Genomic DNA, 22,331 nt, shown 5'->3' with positions numbered 1-22,331 from the left:
GATAATAACCGTGCTTATTATCAGAGTATGTTGTATTGCATGGGGGTTTTGTGTGTTTAAGGTTTACCTGGTTCTGCAGTGAGATGTGTTATCAGAACAATGGCTTCGTGGCCTAGAGCAAGTTAATATCAGTTGGGTCAGCCTCCCAACAGTGCAAATGCTTCTAAATTAAAAATGTGAACTCCTTTTCCAAAGCTGTGAAGATATGCTTGGTTCCTTGCCTCAAGAAAGCCCTTTTGACAGTGAGAGGGGTTGAAGAGCTGTAGTTGAAATAGGAGCACAAATAATACACATCACAGATCTCAACACTGGCAGTGTTTGATTCCTGGAGGGGCGCATGGTTTTGATTTAAGGTAGTTATTCTTAAGCCACACTAATGTGAATAAAACTGACTGAAAATTATGATTTAGCTAGTGAAAAAGATTAAGTTTATGCTGCACAGATTTACTGGGGGGGAACAGATGCCACCACCACTGCTCTCCCCACAATGTAATTTCTCCTTTTCTCTTTGTCTAAAGCTGAAGTGTCATCTTTTTTTTTTTTTTTTTAAAAAAAGTGGTTTGAACATAAATAAGTGGAAATAATAAACTTGTATCCTGTAAGGTGTTATCTGTTTAGCGTGAGAGACTTGGAAGCTTTTCTGTAACTGTAGTGTGTAGGTTAGGAAAAGGTGTCTAGGTAACAACTTCAAGTTTAATATTACTTGTTTCAAAATAATGAGTAAAAGTAAATACCTGAGCATTTCTCTTAGTAGTATAGCAATTAGTCTAAGGTAACTAGAAGCTAATGTGGGCTTATTGTGGTTCTTATGTTCTTCTACACAGAAGTTTCCTGTATGTAGAAGTTTCATTTCTTTGTAGAACTGCTGTGTATTTAAAAACTGATTTCCTCACGATTCTTAAAATATTATGTAGGTCTAAGAAAATCTACGAAGAAGCGCAGTGAATCACCACCTGCTGAGCTCCCCAGTTTGCGGCGGAGCACACGGCAAAAGACCACGGGCTCCTGTGCTAGCACCAGGTAAAACATTAAGATAATGAAACGAGATTACTGCTGTGGTTGACATGAATGTTGCTTCCATACATAAAACCTGAGCTTGTCTGTCTCTTACTTAGCTATTGTAGAATTAGCTGCAGCTTTTCAGGCCTGCTGGGTTACTCTACACACCACTGTTATGGACAGCGCATAGAATGTGTCACTGTCAGACCTTCAATAAGTCCCTCAGCTGTGGGGGTGAAGGGGAAGATGCATACAAAGCCTATATCACAAGTTTAAGTAATTCTTTCCTTAGGGAGGTGGTGATTTTAAAAAACAACCACTAAACACAACGAGAGCATGTGCTGAACTACTGTCATCATGAAAAATAAAATAGATTACTGTTTTGAAAATTAAGTACCACACAGGAGTCTGTTTTAATAGTGTACATTGTTAAGCTGACTCAGCTGGTCAGCAGCTGCATCTGAACAATACTGCAAATATTGAAGAAGTTAATTTATGTTCTAATGCAGGGGAGAACTAGTCCTGAATTAATAATTCTAAACAGCTGGTAGATTAAGTGGGAGAGGAGAGTAAATGTCTTGTGATGCAAAAAATTTTTGTATATTTTTGTAGTTGCGTATATTCTGAAGCTAGACTTGTGACACCTTAACAAGCTTTATTTTTTTTCTTATGCCTAAACTACTTTAGTAGTTCCAGTACAACTGTACCCTCTTCCATGAGGGGGAAAAAAAAAAAAAGCTTCTGAAGTCTATTCTATTCTGTCGTCAAGTGTGCATTTGAATTTGACTGTTTACATTGTAAGCATATGTGTTTGTAGTGGTGATGACAGTAGTGTTTAAAAAAGCAAATTCAAAGCAATTTGTGCTCTCAGACTTGTTCCGGCACTGAAACCCAAGTTGAACATCAGAGTTCTCTTTGCTTCCAGTAGTTTAGAACTTACTAGATAGTTACTCTGCCATTGAATTCTCCAATGTGTATGTGACTTGTAACTAACAGTTACTTTAATTGTGCTCATTTTTACTGTTATATTTTAGTAGACTGCTTTGTCTTGAAGGGTATAATGTAAGAACCTAACTGTGTAATGCATTAGTATAAACAAATGGCTACCATAGTGCAGGGCCTGAAGGGTAAAGAGGAGTTGGATAATTTTGTGAAGGTGGATTCTCACACACATCTGTTAGATGGCACAATTTTATGGTCATGATCCACATAAATGCTATGTGGTTTTAGGTAGTCTCACATCCATAGATCTCCTGTCTTAGTTCCTGAGATCTGAAACTTTGTTTTTTGAATCTTTAGTCGGCGAGGCTCTGGCCTGGGTAAAAGAGGAGCAGCTGAAGCTCGCCGACAGGAGAAGATGGCTGATCCTGACAACAACCAGGATGGAGTTAATTCTTCAGCTGCACGTACAGATGAGGCACCCCAGGGAGCTGCAGGTAAGAAGAAAATCCAGCTGAAGCATTTTTAGTGTAGTTGCTGATATAAACTTCTCTGCATTTAAAAATAATTAAATAGATGAGTTCTGGGGAGAAATTGTTGAAGCTGGTACAGCTGGTAAATAATTCTGGAAGACTTTTGAGAGGGACATTTACTCTTGAATCTGGTCTTCTGGATATCTGGTACATGCTTCAGTTACGCTTTTTTTTTTTTTTTGTAGTCTCCAAACCATGTCCAATAAACCAGACTTTAGTTTTCGGGCATCTACCTCTTTCTTTTTTTAAAGCAGCTATATCTGATGCTACGTAAATTACTGTACTGCCAACTGAAGAGACACCAAACTGTTCAGAATACAGAACCATGCATTTACCTGTAAAAGCTCTTTTTTGTAGCTACTCATAAATATTATACAAGTTTTCTTGAAATTGCAAGCATGTCTGTACTGGAGAAATTTGTAACAAATATTCTTACTTGCACAATTCTGTTAAATGGTACTTCATTTTACATCTGGTCATAATCAGGAGTGAGTTCAGAGGAGCTTTCCAGCTATTATGCTGGATTGTAGAAAAAGTCAGAAGTTCTCTCCTTAAAGCTAGCTAGTACAAAAAGTCAAAATTTAGAGAAACTAAATGCAGCATGACACTCAATTAAGAGAAATATAAATTTACCTAAGGATACAGGTAAACTTTTCTGAAAGATAATTAGCTCATCTAGCTGTATTCCCCACCACGCCCCCCCCCGTAGGCTGGTATATTTAAAATTACAATTGTACAGTAGTATGATGGTGGTAGTGTTAAATGCAGGGCACTCTTCTGATGGTGGATGCTTTCGCCTTAATGATAGAATTAGTGCAAATTTTGTAGCTTTAAGGCACTGTAACTTGCTTTAATCTCTACCTTATTTCTTTAGCTTCTAGTTCTGTTGCTGGGGCTGTAGGTATGACAACCTCTGGAGAAAGTGAGTCAGATGATTCTGAGATGGGAAGACTACAAGGTATAAAAGTTTTTTATTAATTTACCTTTTTTTGTTTGCAGCCTATAAATAGCCATATCTACCCAAATTCTGTATTATGTGCAGTGGGAAGGCTGTATTTTTGTTTCTCTCTATGTGAACGTGTTGCTTTGCTTACAGTAGTTCTGAAGTACAGAGTTACAAGCCTTAATTCCCTAAAGATGCAAGAATTTGGAAGTAGTGTCTGGAGTGGCTGGCGTAGTGTCCTTACTCATTTACATGGTGTATAATACACTACTGTTGATGATTTTTCAGGAGGAGTTGGGGGGACAGAACAGAGAAGTCAGTCCTATTAAATGTGTAAGCTCAAATATGAAAATAAATCTCTGCAAGAATGTTTTCAGTTGACAGGCCAGGTTAGCACTACTGTTACTCTGCCTGCTTCTGGATAACATTTTTTTTTTTGTGCTTGTCACTGATACCCATGTTTGCTCTAAGCTTTGACCAAAGAAAAAATCTAAATGTTCTTAAAATGCTTGCTTTTGTGCTTGGGCTAAAGGATTCAGGTTTTAAAAAACCTGAGAGTACAGGCGGGTATAAACTCAGTTTGCATGCCCTGCAACTGTTTTAATGATTCTGCCACTATGTCGCAAGGAATTCTGAGATAAAGATCTCTTTTGCAAATGACAGGTTTCATTTAATCTGGATATTTAATGTGGAAATGAGTGCTGTGTCACTACCGGTTCACTTGTTTATAGTCCTCAGTAAGCATAGGTATGCATTAGGAATATTGAGCTAAACTGATTTTTACGATTAACTATAACTATTAATCTGCAGTAGTCATGGTTGCTACAGTAAAGCTCAGAATCACCCACTTAAGCTAGATTAAGTAACTGAGAAGTATTTAAAAACAAAGCTAAAATCCCACCCTAATATCTAGCAGCGTTCTTCCCTTTCATGCTCATCAGCAAATAAAGCTGTGAACCTTTTTTTTAGTGTGTTTTTTTTAGATTAATACTGCCATTCAGTTCCCATAAAATGTGAAGATAAGCTTAACCTGTTCTATGTAGTTTGAGTTCAGGTTTGAAATTATGGGCTGGTATATCAGCTACTCTAAATCTAGAATTATAACAATTTAGTAGACCAGATTTCTTCTGTGAAGTATATCTCTGGAAACTCAGTGGGTGACTTCTTAAAGGACCTTAATGCTCTAATGCATACAAAAATGAGTTATTTGTTCCCTAAAGGTCATCTTTTTGGTGTTTTTTTAGAAACTGAGGTAGCTGCAGTCATCTAATCCTAACCCTTCTTTCTTAAAGTATCAAAATTCTAGTAGTCTTATAGCATCATGGAATTTAAGCTTTTAAAAATATACGTAGAAGCTTTGACAATGGCTGTTATCCTCTGTTTGCTTTTAGCTCTATTAGAGGCTAGGGGTCTTCCTCCTCACCTGTTTGGCCCTCTTGGTCCTCGGATGTCGCAGCTCTTCCACAGGACAATTGGAAGTGGAGCTAGTAAGCAAAGTTTGTCTAATTTGACTTAATTCTTTCCACTTCCAGACTAGCAGAATTCAGCCACTAGTGAATTCTAATATTTGTATTAGCTTCATAGTTTAATATTTTACATGTTGGAGACTTGTATGTCATGATAGTGCTAGACCACTGGTCAACGATATTGATTTGCTTGTCTTCCTGTAAGGAAGAGAAATTTGCTTTAGCCATATTTCTTTTCTTTTTCCTTTTTTGGGGCATTCCTGTCTAGGTGGGGAAGGGAGGGTTCTTGCCTTTTTACCCCTTCCTTATCTTTTTCTTTTGCATGATGGGCTGCTTAACAAAAGGCCTCTTCAATCCCCTTGGGTTTTTTTGCTAGCTTTAAACAAATGCTTAAGGTAGCTTTAAAACTGTCAGTAGATGTCAGTTCTAAGTATGTTGTTTATAGTTTCAAAAGCGTCTTAGGTTTCAGAAAGAAGTAATTTCCTTCAGACAGTGTGTCAGTGAGAACATGGGTCCTTAGTCTTACTCCACCATGTCTGCGTTAAGCAGCTGGATAAGATGCATACCTTCTAGTCCAAGTCTGTTTGGCTTCCCAGGAAAGCCAGAGGCAGCCTGTTACACTGCCTGCCAAGAAGAGGATGGGTCTTACGGATACACCCATGTGCTATGTTATCCAGGGGGTGTGTTGAAAAGTCCTTTGCTTTGTAAAGGTGGAGTGGTGTGGGTTCTTGACACCTGCTGCAGGTTGGCATGATGGCTATGGTGAGCAGTGTGGTGGACTCCCTGTGCTGACCAGTCTGCACTGGAAAGACAGATGAGTGAGATTTGGACTCCCTTTTCTATTCCCCCTGCCCCCTTTTTGTGACAGGGAAAGGAAGTGAAACTACAATTACAGAGGAAAACAAACTATCTCTGGTCTTCCACTCTGGCAGAAGTATAGCATAACAGTTCCCTTGAACACTTAAGTTTTCTAACATTATTTTTCCTAATCTTTTTTTCTGGATATCTAGGTTCTAAAGCCCAACAGCTTTTGCAAGGTCTCCAAGCCACTGATGAAAGTCAGCAACTACAGGCGGTGATTGAGATGTGCCAGCTGTTGGTCATGGGAAATGAAGAAACATTAGGAGGATTTCCGGTCAAGAGTGTTGTACCAGCTTTGGTAAAGATTAAATCTCGTATTTCTATTGGAGGATATAATATTTCTCTCAATATCTTGTTCAAATTACATATTCTTTATTTATATTATATGTTCTTAGTGATACATATGTGTGTATGTGAATTTATCTATACATCTCATTATTTGGTTTTGAGGGCATGTTTTGCTAAATTTTGATAGTCCTATTAATGAATAGCTCAAGAATAGGTAGTGGCTTTTTTGAAACTTTTACTAAAATTCAAAGTCCTGAGTCAAAAGCTACCATACTGATTTGTGCCCCTTTTTATGCTGATATCTAGATAATTTTTACTGAACTAACAATACTCTTTTTAAAAAAACAGATAACGCTGCTGCAGATGGAGCACAACTTTGACATTGTAAGTGATTTGTAATGTTTTAAGATTTTTTTTTTTTTTAAATAATAAAATGTATCATCTGAACTTAAAACCAAATATCTGTATATTTAATAGATGAACCATGCGTGTCGGGCCTTAACATATATGATGGAAGCACTTCCCAGATCATCTGCTGTAGTGGTAGATGCAATTCCTGTCTTCTTGGAAAAGGTAAAATGAAATAAAAACAGTGTTCAACTAATCTGAGGGGATTTTATCTTTTGTTTTAACTTCAGGATATACCATTAAGATAATGGCTTCTTTTCATAGCTTACAAGGTAATACATAATGCTTGATAAGCTTTTAAAGACGTGTTCACTCTGTTTACCCCTTACTGAAAAGCACTATCTGATTCACTGAGAACTTTTTGTCTGATCGGTGTTGCAAGGATACTGTGTAATTATACAAACCGTTAACTCTTGGAGTAGCTATAAGCTGATCTAGCCTCTAAACTGGCTAGCTTGATTACAGCGAGCGGTATAGATGCATTAGCATATGTATCTCGGTACAGGTTAACTGTCCAAGTGTTAATGAGGATGATTATTTTTACAAACTGGTTTAGAAATTGATTTACAAGCTTTCTTGTCTTCTTGTAGCTGCAAGTGATTCAGTGCATCGATGTGGCAGAGCAAGCGCTTACAGCCTTGGAGATGTTATCACGCAGGCATAGTAAAGCTATTCTGCAGGCAGTAAGTAAAAAAGAAAGCAGTTTTACCTCTACTAGTTCTACACCTTGGTGCTCTTCTATGAAGATGAAATAAGAAAGCAAGTTCCTATGGTTTTGGCAGTACTGAGAGTGAAAATGTTTGTTCATTTTATTATAGGGTGGGTTGGCAGACTGTTTGCTGTATCTGGAATTCTTCAGTATAAATGCACAGAGGAATGCCCTAGCTATTGCTGCCAACTGCTGCCAGAGTATAACACCTGATGAGTTTCACTTTGTGGCAGACTCTTTGCCACTGCTTACACAAAGGTTAACCCATCAGGTAAGAAGCTATTATAAAATGGAAAGTTTTCATTTTGACCTGGAGACATTATTTTGTTCCTTAACAAATGCAACTAAATGGAAGGTTCCAGGTAATGTTTTTCTGTATTCTTGTGCTATTCTTCATTTCACCTACATCTTTTTGCTGAGAGACTACTTGAATCTTGGAGGCAGCTTTACAGAAGTCAAATGTCAGCTTTAGATGATGATTTGGAAATAGGAAGCACCATTCTTAGTTGTAGTAGGGACAAGTACTGACTCCTGCTCTCTGAAGAGAAGCTATGGCCCACAAAAGTAAGATTTCAAGAAATCTTGAAGTGGAATTTTTCTGGCAAAAAAACCCCAAACTTGAGTTAGCTCTTAATTAGAACAGTTGAGGTTGGAAGAGACCTCAGTTGTCTAGCCCTAATACCTTGCTTAAGCAAGGTCTACTAGAGCAGATTGCCCAGGATCATGTCCAGCTGATTCCTGCTGTATGTACTTCCTTGCCCCTAAAATATCTCTAAGGATGGAGACTCTAAGCTTTTCAGGCAACCGCTTAGTGTTCAACCACCCTTACAGTAAAAGTGTTTTATTATGTTCAGTTGAACTTTTTTTGAGTGTTTCAATGAACTTTTAACTAGAGCTATTTTTAGGGACGTCTTTACTGTCTTGGTGTTTTGGGATTTACTGTCTTACCTGCACTGCATGAAAAAATCAGGCTGCTTGTAGTCTGTAGAATGGTAACCTTCGCTCCTGCGTATTATCTGTATCTCCTGTTGCTTTGGCATTTGTGGCTCTCTTGCCTTTTGTTTCCTCCTTGTAGATTCCAAAAAGGATATTATAAATCTGTTTATTTGTCTCTAAAGGTCCCTCAAGTTATTTGTATTGTAAGTGTGGGATGTTTCTCAGGGAATATGCAGGAGCACAGCCTTATCAGGAGGTCAGTTTAGACTGTATAAACAAATTTAAAATTCAGACTTGTAATATTCCGTGAAATATGATTCATCTGGCCTTTTTGGAGAAATTGAGTGTCTCAAAATGACAGAATAACCTAATGCAAGTTAAAATATTTTAATTCAAATAAATACTTTTTTTATTATAGGACAAAAAGTCTGTTGAAAGCACTTGTCTCTGTTTCGCACGGTTAGTGGACAACTTCCAGCATGAGGAGGTAAGGGTGTGGTGTTTTGTTTCATTCCTTTTGGGGGCTGGATTTTTGTTTCCTTCTTCCCTCCCTCAGTTTCTGCTTATGGCTGATCTTTCAAAGACTAACACTTTCAATTTTGCTGTTCTCTCCTGAAGAACTTGCTCCAGCAGGTTGCTTCCAAGGACTTGTTAACAAATATCCAGCAACTGTTGGTAGTGACGCCTCCTATCCTGAGCTCAGGAATGTTCATCATGGTGGTGCGCATGTTTTCCTTAATGTGCTCCAATTGCCCTACACTTGCAGTCCAGCTTATGAAGCAAAGTGAGTTCTTACATTTTCGTATTCTGGGGGTCCTATTTAAGTTAATGCCTACAGTCAATATGGAACTCTGTGCCCTTGATTATACAAATATTGTGGTGGTCTTATTTTTCTCTCTGTTACTATGCTTCCCCTGGGTTACAAAGCTTAGTCAATCTTTTTTTGAAAGGTGGTTTTGTTTTGGTTTTTTTTTCCCCTGAGGGTTGTTTCTCCCTTTTCCTATCTCTAGCTGTTGTCACTGGAGTGCTTGCCTAATTTTGAGTCTGTATTAGCTGCACAAGTTACTCTCATTCGAACACAAGTTGAAGAATTCTTTTTGTAGCATTTACCAGGTGGGGGAAATGTGATTTAAGTACTTCTAAGGGAAGACATTAAGAAAAGTAACTGCTGTGTAGCTGTCTTAGTCCTTGCTAGTTTTCTTTTTCTCATTTTGTCATTTTTGACTTGTCAATTTTACCATTTTCTTCTGTGGCCTGTATATTGAGTGAAATTTCCCCTCTAGATGTCCCTTAAACCCCAGACCTGACAGCGGAAACATTTCTTAGAACTTTCAAAGAGATGTCTTCTGTCTTACTGTGTACTGTCTGTTGGGCAGTCGCTTTGGGCAGTGGCTCTACTACGTAGTGTCCAATACAAAATGGAGTCCATATTCTGATATAGGCAATCTCATGAATAATAATTTCTATAGATATTGCAGAAACACTTCACTTCCTCCTTTGTGGAGCCTCAAATGGGAGTTGTCAAGAACAAATTGACCTAGTTCCGCGAAGTCCTCAAGAACTTTATGAGCTTACTTCTCTTATCTGGTACGTTATGCAGCCGGAGGTTGTGAGTCTGGCTGGTAGGTTAAAATCCCTACCTTCTGTGAAACGAAGGCAGTTTTCAGCTTGATGGACTTTATTGTATACTTAAGTGAAATACTGTTTTGATGTTTTTTACAGTGAACTGATGCCTTGCCTGCCAAAAGAGGGAATCTTTGCTGTTGACACTATGCTAAAGAAAGGAAATGCGCAAAATACAGATGGTGCAATATGGCAGTGGCGGGATGACAGGGGTCTCTGGCATCCCTATAACAGGATTGATAGTCGAATCATAGAGGTAGTAATTACACACATCTCTGTGGTGATGTTTTTTAAATATGCATGGTTGTATGGGGAATTGTGTGCTTTCTTTTTGGCTTTGAAAATATCAGCCTTGTTCTTTCTGAGTAAGAAACACATGAGTTTCTTCAAACCTCCTGCTGTGATATTGCACTGGTTTGGTGTTCAGTAATGGGTGACCTGCTTAATCTCTGTTCTTACTGTATTTCTGTCAGTCATTATTCTTCCTGCTGTTTTACCAGTCTCGTCACCTTTCATATAGCTTCCTGTGTTTTAGGGATTCCCTCACCTTAATCTCTTCCTTGCTTTTAGGCAGCTCATCAGGTTGGTGAGGATGAGATCAGCCTGTCTACACTTGGGCGTGTCTATACTATTGATTTTAACTCTATGCAGCAAATAAATGAGGATACTGGAACAGCACGTGCCATTCAGCGAAAACCAAACCCTTTAGCCAATACAAACACTAGTAAGTACAGCTTAGGAGACACTTGGTGTGTCTAGCTATAGCCAGCTTGCGCTAGGTTATGCAGCAGTTTGCTACTTGGCTAATATATTTCTTATGGCTTTTGTGGAACATCAAACTACCCTGACTGATGTGAATGAAGACAGCTTTACAGCAAAACTCAAACTGTTGAAATGTATTCTTCTTTATATGTAAACTCTCTTCTGGGAACTGAAAACGCATAAAATCGGGGAGGAGCTGGGGTTGTTTCTGAATTGGGACTTGCTGAAATGGTTTTGTTAATACAGCTCTTCTATTTAATGAAGACTGTCAGGACTTCTTACTATCATACAGAAGTATATAAGGAAACTGAAGAAAAGATTTGACTTCTTGAAAGAGCAGGATTTGTACCTACATTCTTGCCATCAGTTTGACTTCTGGTTCTTAGTTTAGCTCTTGAAGAGAGATAATTACTTTCTTTTGTTAAAGCTGAAATAAATCAGAGCAGGGAGGTGGAGAACTATGCAGTGATTTGTTGCACAATTTTTCACAGGTGGACATTCAGAATTGAAGAAGGATGATGCTCGAGCACAACTGATGAAAGAGGACCCAGAACTGGCAAAATCCTTTATCAAAACATTGTTTGGTGTTCTTTATGAAGTATATAGTTCTTCAGCTGGACCTGCTGTTAGACACAAGTGCCTTAGAGCAATTCTTAGGATAATTTATTTTGCTGATGCTGAACTTCTGAAGGATGTGCTGAAAAACCATGCTGTTTCAAGGTGGGTTGTTTGACTGTTGTGAATGAAACTGATATTGAGCTTACAACTCAAGCTTGTGAATATTTTTTAATCTTCTTTTTTGGGGGAAATTGTACTTTTAAATTCTTATTTATTTTCCAGTTCTTCAGGAATTTTTTACATCTTACATTATGCCGTAGGCCCCAATTCTAGGCATTCTTGTTAGAAACTTAGATTATGGATATGGCTGTGTGTACTAGTGATGTCTAATATCAATGCTTACTGTTATCCTGATTTCTAAAACTTGCCTATAAAATTTTCTGAGGGCAAGATGACTTCTGAGGTAATACAATGTGAACGATAACAGACACTCATGGCATTCAACTGGTAAGTTCTATTCGTAGTTCTGTTCGTGAAACCTTTCTTATATATTATGCCATAAACCTAAAGGGATCTAGAGGAAAGAATGCAATTAGAAAATAAATTGACTAGTTTTTTTAAAGGCAGTACCAAGGTCCACAACACCATGTTCTTTAAAGGAAGAAAACTCTCTTTTTGCATTTATGCTGAGTGTTAAAACGTGATAGAAGTTATTCAGGTGGGAAGAGGACTTTTTCAGTCCTTTTATTTATAGCATTTACAAAAGCACAATGAAATTTGTTTGCTTTCGGTCTCCAGCACTATGTATGCAAGATGATCTGGCTTGATTTTTTTTCTTTTAAGAAGTGAAAAATGAGAAGACAAACCTAACCTAATTCTAATAAATTATTTGTTTTAGTCATATTGCCTCCATGCTGTCAAGTCAAGACCTTAAGATAGTGGTTGGAGCCCTGCAGATGGCAGAGATTTTAATGCAAAAGTTACCTGACATTTTTAGTGTTTACTTCAGAAGAGAAGGTAAATCTTGCATTGTTCTTCCCCCCCCCCCCCCCTTCACCTCTTTATTAGCTATTTTATAAGTGTGTGAGTGTAGAATCTATATCCTTTGCCCCCTGCTTCATTCCCCTCAAGCCCTAAAAGGTTAATACTGTTGTTGAATAAGAAAGGCAAATCCATATGAACACTATCCTCATACGACTAGGGAGGAGATGACCAAAACTCTGGAGGATACAAGCTGTTTTTTTTCTGAATCCAAAACAAATTTGTACAGACTTACTAGATGTTAGGGAACTTATGTTTAGGTTGAAGGTGGTTTGCTGAAATTACATGAGTAGTCTTACTGGACAAAACTGATTTTGGCAGGAAGACTTTGTTCTAATCCACTGGGGATTTTTAAACTACGTAGGTTAACTTTTTGAAGAAAGGATTAAACTGCTTTTAAAACTTTGTTTTGGTGGGTGGGGTGAGTCAATGCTGCCATAATCAAAACAGAGGTTTGAGTAGGTGACTTGTACCTTTTTGAGCACCTTTGTCCCTGCTGCCTGCCAAAACCAAACCAACCTGCTAAATAAAGATTTCTTCTTTTGCAAAGGGGTGATGCACCAGGTAAAAAACTTAGCAGAGTCTGAAGCTTTGTTAACAAGCCCGCCAAAAGTATGCACTAATGGGTCAGGAACGCTGGGTACCACTACGACAATAAGTACTGGAACAGCCACTGCTGCTAGTAATGCAGCTGCGGATTTGGGCTCTCCCAGCTTACAGCACAGCCGGGAGGATTCTTTGGATTTGAGCCCACAGGGGTAAGTGCACTTTTTGTTGTGAAGAAACAGTCTGTTGGAGTTGCCTTGTTTTTGTTTGTGTTCAATATTGTTTTCTTCCTTTTCCTCTTCAAGGTTTGACTGATATGGGCTGCTACAGTATCATCTATGTTTTTGCTGTCGTGTTTTCTTTTAAGGAACTAAAATGGAGCTGTGTTGAAGCTATTGATGGGTAGTTTTGATTCGTTTATATGAAATGTTTAAAAAAAACCCCAAACCCAACAATAATACTAGTGACCTGATGGTTATGATGTAATGATATGGAACAATGTGCTGCTTGGGAAGATACTGGAGAATGTCAGGAGCAACAGATGTAGTCTCATGTAACTCTTGAGGACAGAGTAATTCTTTCAGAGAAATGATAGCTGTGGTGCATGGTTCCTTTATGCTGGAGACTGGAGGAAAAAAAGTCAACCTTAAGTTATGAAATGCAACCATTTTGAACACTTGTGGAATTAATTTCTTGTAGGAATGAATTATTTTAGTGTTGTACAGTGTACCTTAAAAATACAGCTGAAAAGTTTAACTTGATATATCGGCATAGTGAGGAAACTCACTTTGAACCAGAACTGAAATATGTGAACTTGGGAATTGTAGGGCTTGATGAGTAGAAACTCCATGAATTGTTTAAAAAGTGTTTTCTAGGCTTTAGTAGGGGAGGCAAGTCAGATGTCTAGTATCTTGTGGTGTGTGTTAGAGAATTATATGTGGTGTTCAGTGGAAAATTGTGTAGTTTTCCTTTTAAGTGTATTCAAATAAATGAATAACCAGATGGTTACACAAATAAAAACATGAAAATTGTGAAACTCTTCTTTAGTGCCACTTCTGGCTGTATTTGGCAGCCCATAGTAGAAAGGTGACAGCAAGCAAAACCTCTTCCTGCTGGATGCCCTTTTGTCACTTTGTCCTCCCAATTAAAACAGAGTTGACACCGCTTCTCCCAGACCTCGTTCTTCCCTTGTGCCCTCCTTGTTGTGGGAGCGAACCTTTTTCTAATCCTTGTGCATATAGCTAGCAGATGCATCTTGAACTGAGGGATGGGAATGCGTGTGAATATAGCGGATGGAAACATGTTGTTTTATTTTTAAATTTGGACAGGCGACTGAGTGATGTTCTAAAGAGGAAAAGACTGCCAAAACGAGGGCCAAGGAGACCAAAATACTCTCCTCCAAGAGATGATGACAAAGTAGACAATCAAGGTAAATAAGTATTAAAATATGATATTCTTATCTCCTTTTAAATGTAAAAGTAAGCTTATAAGCCGTCAAAAGTACTAGCTGTAATAAGCTTGTTGATTATTTTTTCTTTGCTTCCTGCAGCTAAAAGCCCTACAACTACTCAATCTCCTAAATCTTCTTTCTTGGCAAGTTTAAATCCTAAAACGTGGGGAAGATTAAGCACACAGTCCAACAGTAATAATATTGAACCAGCACGAACAGCAGGAGTCAGTGGTCTTGCAAGGGCTGCTTCCAAGGATACCATTTCCAATAACAGGTACACACATGCAAAATGAAAATACTTGTAACACGGTGTTGGCTTTGAGGTGCAGCTACTTTCTTATAAGCAGCCATCAGGTGATTAAGTAACTGCTATCAAAGAAGTTTGAGTTTAACCACTATTAAAATAACTCTGGGAGATGAATCAAGAAATTAAGGTAGAGAAAGTAACCTCTTAATAGTTTAAAAGTAGCATACCGGGGAAAAATACGAGAATTTAGAAAAATGGTGCAAGAAGTGATCTGTAGAGAATAAGACCTTTACTGTGCTGGAGTAAGAGGGGAAGGGTTTTTGTCTGTGACTGCTGTTAAACGTGGGGAAAAAGGTACTCTGTGTTTACTTGTAATATTGGAGTATGTGTTTGCTAAGTGTGGCTGAATGACTTTTGCGTGCTTCCTTACAGAGAAAAAATTAAGGGCTGGATTAAGGAGCAAGCCCATAAATTTGTAGAACGTTATTTTAGTTCTGAAAACATGGATGGAAGCAATCCTGCACTAAACGTATTACAGAGACTTTGCACTGCAACTGAACAACTCAACCTCCAGGTTAGACGTGGCAGACTTCCTTGGAGTGGGTGTGGGAACGGAAGCAGTAGAATTATTTAGGAGGGAGCTAGAGGAAAGCTGACTGGTTTAGACAGTATGGCCAATATTTTAAGTATAGTTTTTGTTAACTTAAATGATGATACGATGTTTCTTAACTTGGAATGGTTTGCTAAGGACTTTGTTTTTTTAGTAATAGCGTATAAGTTCTGATACTCATCGCTTATGATAAATGACTAGTTTTAAGAATGGTATTCTTGATTCCTAGCAATATGTCACTTACACAGCATTTTATTTCAAATTTAAAAATTCTGTGGTGAAGTGTTAGGGGCTGACTTAATACCTCAAGAGGAACACAGCTTGTGATAAGAACTTGGGGCGTGAAGGGGAGGGCAAGGGAGATAGAAGAAATGCAGGTTGGGCCGTACCTACTAGTATCTCAAGAACTGGAGCCTTCCATCTCAGTTGTGATCCTTGATAGGTAGTCTAAACCTGTAACTTCTAAAGTAGCTAAACAGCCAAGTTACATTCTGTGCTTTGATCTAAGCAATCATTAAAATATGAAACTTTCCTTCCTCCTCTCTCCCACACAGATGATGTGTAAAATGTATGCCAAGCTGAATTGTGGTGTGATTGTTTTGGGTTTGGGTTTTTCTAATTAAAAACTTCTGTTTGGAGCTCATCTTTACATTGCATGGGGTAGAAATGGGATCTTGCTTTTCTCTTAAAATGGGGAAAATATAGATGTTGCCCATAATGGCTCCTCTTGCATAGAGAAATTGCTTACCCTCACGTTATTTGCCCTGTCACTGCTTGTATTGAATTAATATACACTCCACGCTCTTTTCCTCTCTGTTTAGAGCTGTTCCACACAGTAGGAGGAAAAATAGTATTTCTTAAGCCCTTAATACCTGGGTGGTAAAACACTACCTACATTTTTTTCAGGTGGATGGTGGAACAGAGTGCCTTGTAGAAATCCGTAGCATTGTCTCGGAATCTGACGTCTCCTCATTTGAAATCCAGCATAGTGGGTTTGTTAAACAACTGCTGCTTTATTTGACATCTAAAAGTGAGAAAGATGCTGTAAGCAGGGATATCAGATTGAAAAGATTTCTTCATGTATTTTTTTCTTCTCCAGTAAGTTTTCTTTTTTACTGTTTTGTCATTCTTAGCTGTCTTTCTCTCAAACTGTACTTACCTGACTGAGATGTTCAGGAATGACCTTGACTTAAAGATGGAGTATGAAAGGAATGTTTTGTTTATGCCTAAGCTGTAACGCTAACTTTCACATGGTTCTATGTCTTTACAGGTCACACGTTTTAGAATACCTTGTAATTACAGAAAATTCCACAGAACAGTGGAAAAGAATTCAAAATAGCCAGCTGTCAGTCTTGAACAACTTAAAAGTTGTTCCTGGTTTTTACAAAGTTGATATGGAAAGAGTTTGTATAGTAAGCCTATCACTTGCTCCTTTTGCTCTCTTTAATCCTAAATACGGCAAGAAACTAGATCGTCTTGCATTTAAAAGAAGAAATTCAAAGTGGAAGAGAAGAAGGTAGATAGCAATAAGCCTCATGGAAGCTTTGTTAAGGGTGAATGCTGAAAATCTGTAATGCTATTCATGTGAAACCATGAGAGAAATTTGCATTCTTTGAAACAGGTCTTTCATAAACTTGTTATGTGTCATTTAGTCATCTTGATACTGATGCTACTTTAATTTCCTTTTTTTGTTTTGTTTGTTTAACAACTCGTGGTATAAATTGTTAAAGATGGATTCATCCAAACACATAACTAAAAGATTGGAATATGTTTCAGCTTCCTGGAGAAGAACCCCTTGGAAGATTAGAGCCATTAGAAAATGCACCTTTGTTGGCATTGGTCCATAAAATGAACAATTGCCTCAGTCAGATGGAACAATTCCCTGTTAAAGTGCATGACTTCCCAAGTGGAAATGGAACAGGGAGCAGGTAAGGATTAATGCTCAGGTAACAGTTTTGTTGGAAGCTTTTGTTTTCCAAAACTTGTTTCAATGCTAGAAGTTCCAAGAGGTAATAGAAACTTCTGACCCTGTTAAAGAAGAAAACAGTTACACAGTTGGCTTTTTTATTCAGTGCAAGATTGAATATTTAACTAAATGTTTGCTTACCATCTTGAAACTTTTCTTACTTAGGAAACTTCTCTCACTTAGATTGGAGGTGGATGTGTAATTTTAAATAATATCTCTAAACTTAAGCTTTGAAAATTCTGATGTCTTCCTCGTCCCTATGTAACAAACAGTGGAAAGAAATTACATATTAATTGCTGAGACACTGATACCTTTCCAGTGAAGTAACTAAACTGCTGAGAGTCTGTATCGCAGCGCTAAACTCTGTTACTCAGATATGTTCTGGTCTTTAGGATGGTGATGGATTGAGTGATGACTGTTGGCTATCAACATAGTTCCATGGCTATCAACAAATAACTGTTGGCCTGCCTTGCATCTTAAGATAGATTAAATATGGAATCCAACTTGTTTTTTGCATTTTGAGTAACAAATTTGAGTGATTCAAGACCTATTTCTACAATTTCTTTTCTGTACTTTAATAAGTCAACACTGTTTTTCATTCATTATATAGCATTTAGTAAGTTTATTTCAGGCTTAAGTTGTGTGTAAATTTTGAAAGTGTTTTTTGGTGCTGGCTAAAAGCTCAGTTTGATTACAGACATATTCTTGTGACTATGTAGAAATCGGGAGGGGAGGAGCATTGAAAATTAATTTTTGAAAACTATTATTTAAAGTTTGAAATGCCAAGTCTTTTGTCTATTGGGTACTAAGGTGGCATGGATTTTTTTTTGTTGTTGTTCCTAATTGTGACAAAATCCATTACAGTAGATGTATCAGAGCCTCAGACTATAGCATTCATCTAATTTACATTAAAATTCAGTACTTGTTTTATTGTGAAACTGGTAGAATTCATGGGAATGAATGCAATACACAGCTATGTGTACTCGAATGAATTAATTCTCTTGATACTGGTTTTTGCAAATGGTATGTGCTCTGTAATCTTACAACGTTTCTGAACATGCACTATTTCTGTAAAAAGTGAGATAACTGCAAAAGTTATAAAGCTGTTAATCATAGAAGAAAAACTGCTATTTTTGATGAAGTTAAACATGGGAAGTTGGACTATTGTAGCATTGTTTGACTGCTAGTCTTACTGTGGATTATGTCAATGAGGATTTTTAGGCATTAAGATTTGGTAGTCTTTCACTAGCACCTGGAAACAGTAGCCCAAGATAACACGTTTGTGTATAAGAACAGCTAGCTTGAGTATTGGTAGTTTGGGTGAAATGGAATATGTATATAAACTATACCTGACAAGAAAAAACAAGGGTGCTTTCAGGTTCTCTCTTTAGGTCCTTATTAAACATATGAATCAATACTTGCATTTTCCAGTCCTTATTTTGATTCTTATTGCACTGCATGTAAACACAGCTCTGAATCTCATGTGGTATTAGCTGACCACTGAACAAATTCAGATCTCAAAGGTGGTCGGTATAGGCCATGTTGTAGTCAGACCAACTAATCCACATGGCTTCCATTGGAAATCAGATTTTGTCTTAAGTTGGGTTCTGGTGTTCTTGTAGAATAAAATGTTTAATCTGTTCATCCAAGCCTTAATAGCTTATTTTTAGAGAAATAGACTAAGAAATAATATTTTGGACAAGTGAATTTGTAAATGCATGTATAAGTCTATTTAAATGCATTTTTAAAATGCAGTTATAGTTATTAGATTCTTTGTGTAGCAACTTTTTTCACAAATTATTTTGAGTTTTTCTCTTAACAGAGGATCCCAAGCTTTAAAATTCTTCAATACGCATCAGTTAAAATGCCAACTACAAAGACATCCAGACTGTGCTAATGTGAAACAGTGGAAAGGTGGACCTGTGAAGATTGATCCTCTGGCTTTGGTACAAGCCATTGAAAGATACCTTGTAGTTAGAGGTATGTATATATATTGTACAGTCACGTGTGTTTTGCTGCTTGGGATAGCCACTACTGTCAGTAAAAACCTGTGAGAATTACACTGAAGACAACCGGAGGTATTTATAAATGTATCTTGCTCCCAGGGGAGGAGACTAAGGCTGCAGACAATCTGTCCATTTCTGGGACAAACTTTATCCTGTTGTAAACAGTGCAATCTAAATACTAACAGAAGTATAATCTAGTTGACTGTTAGATTGGCTGTAACTTGGCATTTTTGATGCCAGATGGTGATACTGAAATCCTGTTCTAACATGTCTGAACCTTACATTTATTTAACTGATATATTTTGGAACTGTTTTGAACAGTGGAATTGATAAAATTCAGAGTACAAAAGCATTGCTACTTTTCATGTAAAGACAAATGAGGATGTGTTTCTCCTCTCTTGCATCAGGCTATGGAAGAGTTAGAGAAGATGATGAGGATAGTGACGATGATGGGTCAGATGAAGAAATAGATGAATCTTTGGTAAGCTGTTGTTCTGGGGGGAAGGGGAGGGAACAGTGTGGGGGGAGGCTTAAAGAAAAGCTAGCAACAAGTTTCCTAATGTGTGTATGTGTGTGTGTTTTGTTCAGGCTGCTCAATTCTTAAATTCAGGGAATGTGAGACACAGACTGCAATTTTACATTGGTGATCACTTGCTGCCATACAATATGACTGTGTATCAGGCAGTTAGGCAGTACAGTTTGCAAGCTGAGGAGGAGAGGGAGTCTACAGATGACGAAAGCAACCCATTAGGAAGAGCTGGGATTTGGACAAAAACGCATACCATTTGGTAAGTTGGCTAGAGAAGTTGGGGATAACTTCTCCAGCTTCCTAGAGAAGTTGGGGATAACTTCTCCAGCTTCCTAGGTGTATATACATAAAGAAAATCTGATTATAGGTGTGGGGCATTGTTGTGTGTCATCCCCCCCCAAAATCTGTGAAGCTTTAAACTTTCTGATGTGCTTGAGATAATTAATTCTTAACTAAGATTTATGTGTTAGCTACTGTTGTTCTTTCTAGCTTATGAGCAAAGCTGATGAACAGGAAATGTGGAATCTTAAATGATACCTGCTAGCTGGAGAGAAAACGTGCTTAGTGTTAGGTAACTAACCGTGAATAATAGAGAACATGTCTACAATCTACAAATAACGGTCAACTTCACACTGGTTTTCATAGCTGGTTGCTGTGCAGGTACATATATTCTCTGGCCATACTTCGCAAGGAGCAGTATTGACCTATGATTGTGCCAAAAATTTTAACTTTCAGCAGTGGATTTTTTTTCTAAAATATTTCAACATGTTATTGAAAAGCAAAAAAAAGCCAACAACCCCCCAAAACCACAAACCCAAACCAATCAAATCAAGTCTGTGCTTTTTGGGGTGTTTTTGTGTTTCTATACTTGCTGCTTCTCTTCTTCCAGTTCGTGGAGCTGGAGGGTCCCCATTTTTTCTTCTCCATGACATACTTTGCTTCTGAGGGCCTAGCTTCAAAGGCTGGATCATATCCAAATGTATTGTGTTTCTGCTTTTAACTGTCATTCAAGTAACATTCTGGTAATCAAGGAACTAACACTTTACATAACTGCTTTTGTTTTCATGTAAGTTAGTATTTCACAAACATGTTTCTAATTTTTAATTGCTTTTTAGGTACAAACCTGTGCGGGAGGATGAAGATGGTAATAAGGACTGTGTTGGTGGTAAAAGAGGAAGAGCACAAACTGCTCCCACGAAAACTTCCCCTAGAAATTCTAAAAAGCATGATGAATTGTGGCACGGTGAGTGTGTTTCCTTGCTAATGTGCTAGATCTGTGAAATTTCTGAAAGGTTGGGGAGGAAAAGTGTTTAGAGACACCATAGTGTTTCTTTTAAAGCAAGCATTGTATAAGAAAAGTAAGCATACATTTGGGTGTAGGACATTTAAACTAAAAATCAGGTATTTAATGCATTGTCTAACTGAACTGTTGTGGTTAAGTGAACGCTGTGATTAATGTTACTTAGGCTCCTAATAATTAAATTTCGGGAAGACTTCAGATTGATTTGTTTTGATAAAGTACTCTTTTTTTCTGCTAGATGGTGTATGCCCTTCGGTATTAAATCCTCTAGAAGTTTACCTCATATCTACTCCACCTGAGAACATAACATTTGAAGATCCCTCATTAGATGTTATTCTTCTTTTGAGAGTTTTACATGCTATCAGTCGATACTGGTATTACTTATATGACGTGAGTAGAGCACTTTTAAAGTCACTTTTGTACTAAAGACAGACAACTCTGTCCTGAAACACCTTAGAACAGCCTCCTTCCTCAGCTGGCCACCCCTCACCAAGACAGAATAATGAAATACTATAATCTTTCATCTTTCCCTATCTATTAATCTAACTTCTGGTAAGATGAAGGCTATAAATTCTTAGTCAATCATGTTTTCTCCCTAGTGTGTTAAACATTTTTTCCGTGCTTTTTCCTTCCTCAAGTTCAAAGAGCAACATTAGTCCTGTAGTAAGAATCTACTTGGTCTTTCACAGCTTAGACTCTGTATGATCAAAGTGGCAATGAAAAGTTTTTTTTCTTTTATGATAAGTAAATTGTAAGCACAAAGGGCTTTAGTATTTCTTCCAGCATTTCTTTAACTAAAAGTACATTGTTTTCATTCATTACAGAATGCAATCTGCAAGGAGATAATTCCAACCTCAGAGTTTATCAACAGTAAACTGACAGCAAAAGCAAACAGGCAGCTTCAGGATCCTTTGGTAATTATGACGGGAAACATACCAACTTGGCTGACAGAACTTGGAAAAACATGGTATGAATGACATTCAACATAGTCTTTTGAGTTCAGTAGGCCTTGGACTGGGCAGCCCAGGTGCATCATATGTTACAAGGCTTTTGAAAGTGCTGGGGGAGAGTAAAATTCAGTCCAAAATCTTCTGGAGTTACATAGTAGACTTGGATGAATGCTTACACCTGTATTGCACAGTTTAAACCAAACATGGAGGGATAGACTAGCTGCAAAGTTTGGACCAGTTATCACAGGAGTTTCTGAACAATTTGAAGTTTTCTCATTGAAGTAGTAGTACTTGATTATTCAGGTCATATTTTTTTCTGCTGTTAAACTGAACATGCCAAGATAAATGTAGTGGTATGACAAAAATGCCATTAAGCAATGTGGTATAAAGGAAAATATTTTTTTATCGTTGTGATAAAATATTATAAATTTTTATATAGCTATATTCATGGTACTTTGTAGTATCTGACTGCAGTGTATAAACTGTAGAATTCTTGCATTTGAAAGGTGAGAAATGAGAGTTGGCATTCTTGAGTTTTTGAAGCATGTTGACTGAAGCAATATTGGTGACAATTGACTGGAAATGTGTACTCTAGAGAAACTGTTTTTAAAATAAGATCTCTAAATTTCTGTATAAATGTTCCCAATAACAAATGATGAGC

At 37.5% G+C, this 22,331-nt stretch overlaps 1 protein-coding gene across 14 annotated transcripts in view; it reads left to right on the top strand.

Annotated features, from left to right (window-relative positions):
• The window catches only part of TRIP12 (thyroid hormone receptor interactor 12), a 79,601-nt gene that overhangs the window by 43,764 nt on the left and 13,506 nt on the right, over nt 1-22,331 (top strand). For 10 of the 14 annotated variants that reach the window (XM_037407011.1, XM_037407009.1, XM_037407001.1 and 7 more), the window contains 28 exons: nt 915-1,020; nt 2,299-2,435; nt 3,346-3,429; nt 4,806-4,901; nt 5,891-6,039; nt 6,378-6,413; nt 6,507-6,602; nt 7,028-7,120; nt 7,256-7,417; nt 8,501-8,569; nt 8,701-8,866; nt 9,552-9,669; nt 9,805-9,961; nt 10,276-10,429; nt 10,959-11,187; nt 11,924-12,042; nt 12,617-12,824; nt 13,941-14,041; nt 14,162-14,336; nt 14,742-14,883; nt 15,826-16,017; nt 16,696-16,847; nt 18,693-18,865; nt 19,299-19,372; nt 19,480-19,679; nt 20,536-20,663; nt 20,959-21,110; nt 21,545-21,687. In XM_037407011.1, the coding sequence (XP_037262908.1) occupies nt 915-1,020; nt 2,299-2,435; nt 3,346-3,429; nt 4,806-4,901; nt 5,891-6,039; nt 6,378-6,413; nt 6,507-6,602; nt 7,028-7,120; nt 7,256-7,417; nt 8,501-8,569; nt 8,701-8,866; nt 9,552-9,669; nt 9,805-9,961; nt 10,276-10,429; nt 10,959-11,187; nt 11,924-12,042; nt 12,617-12,824; nt 13,941-14,041; nt 14,162-14,336; nt 14,742-14,883; nt 15,826-16,017; nt 16,696-16,847; nt 18,693-18,865; nt 19,299-19,372; nt 19,480-19,679; nt 20,536-20,663; nt 20,959-21,110; nt 21,545-21,687 (3,811 nt within the window). The remainder of the gene's footprint in view (nt 1-914; nt 1,021-2,298; nt 2,436-3,345; nt 3,430-4,805; nt 4,902-5,890; nt 6,040-6,377; nt 6,414-6,506; nt 6,603-7,027; nt 7,121-7,255; nt 7,418-8,500; nt 8,570-8,700; nt 8,867-9,551; nt 9,670-9,804; nt 9,962-10,275; nt 10,430-10,958; nt 11,188-11,923; nt 12,043-12,616; nt 12,825-13,940; nt 14,042-14,161; nt 14,337-14,741; nt 14,884-15,825; nt 16,018-16,695; nt 16,848-18,692; nt 18,866-19,298; nt 19,373-19,479; nt 19,680-20,535; nt 20,664-20,958; nt 21,111-21,544; nt 21,688-22,331) is intronic. The other 4 variants (XM_037407013.1, XM_037407008.1, XM_037407014.1 and 1 more) reach the window with 2 other exon arrangements.

Source organism: Falco rusticolus, chromosome 13, assembly GCF_015220075.1.
Source record: "Falco rusticolus isolate bFalRus1 chromosome 13, bFalRus1.pri, whole genome shotgun sequence".
NCBI lineage: Eukaryota > Metazoa > Chordata > Aves > Falconiformes > Falconidae > Falco > Falco rusticolus.
This window is presented reverse-complemented; position numbering and strand designations above follow the sequence as displayed.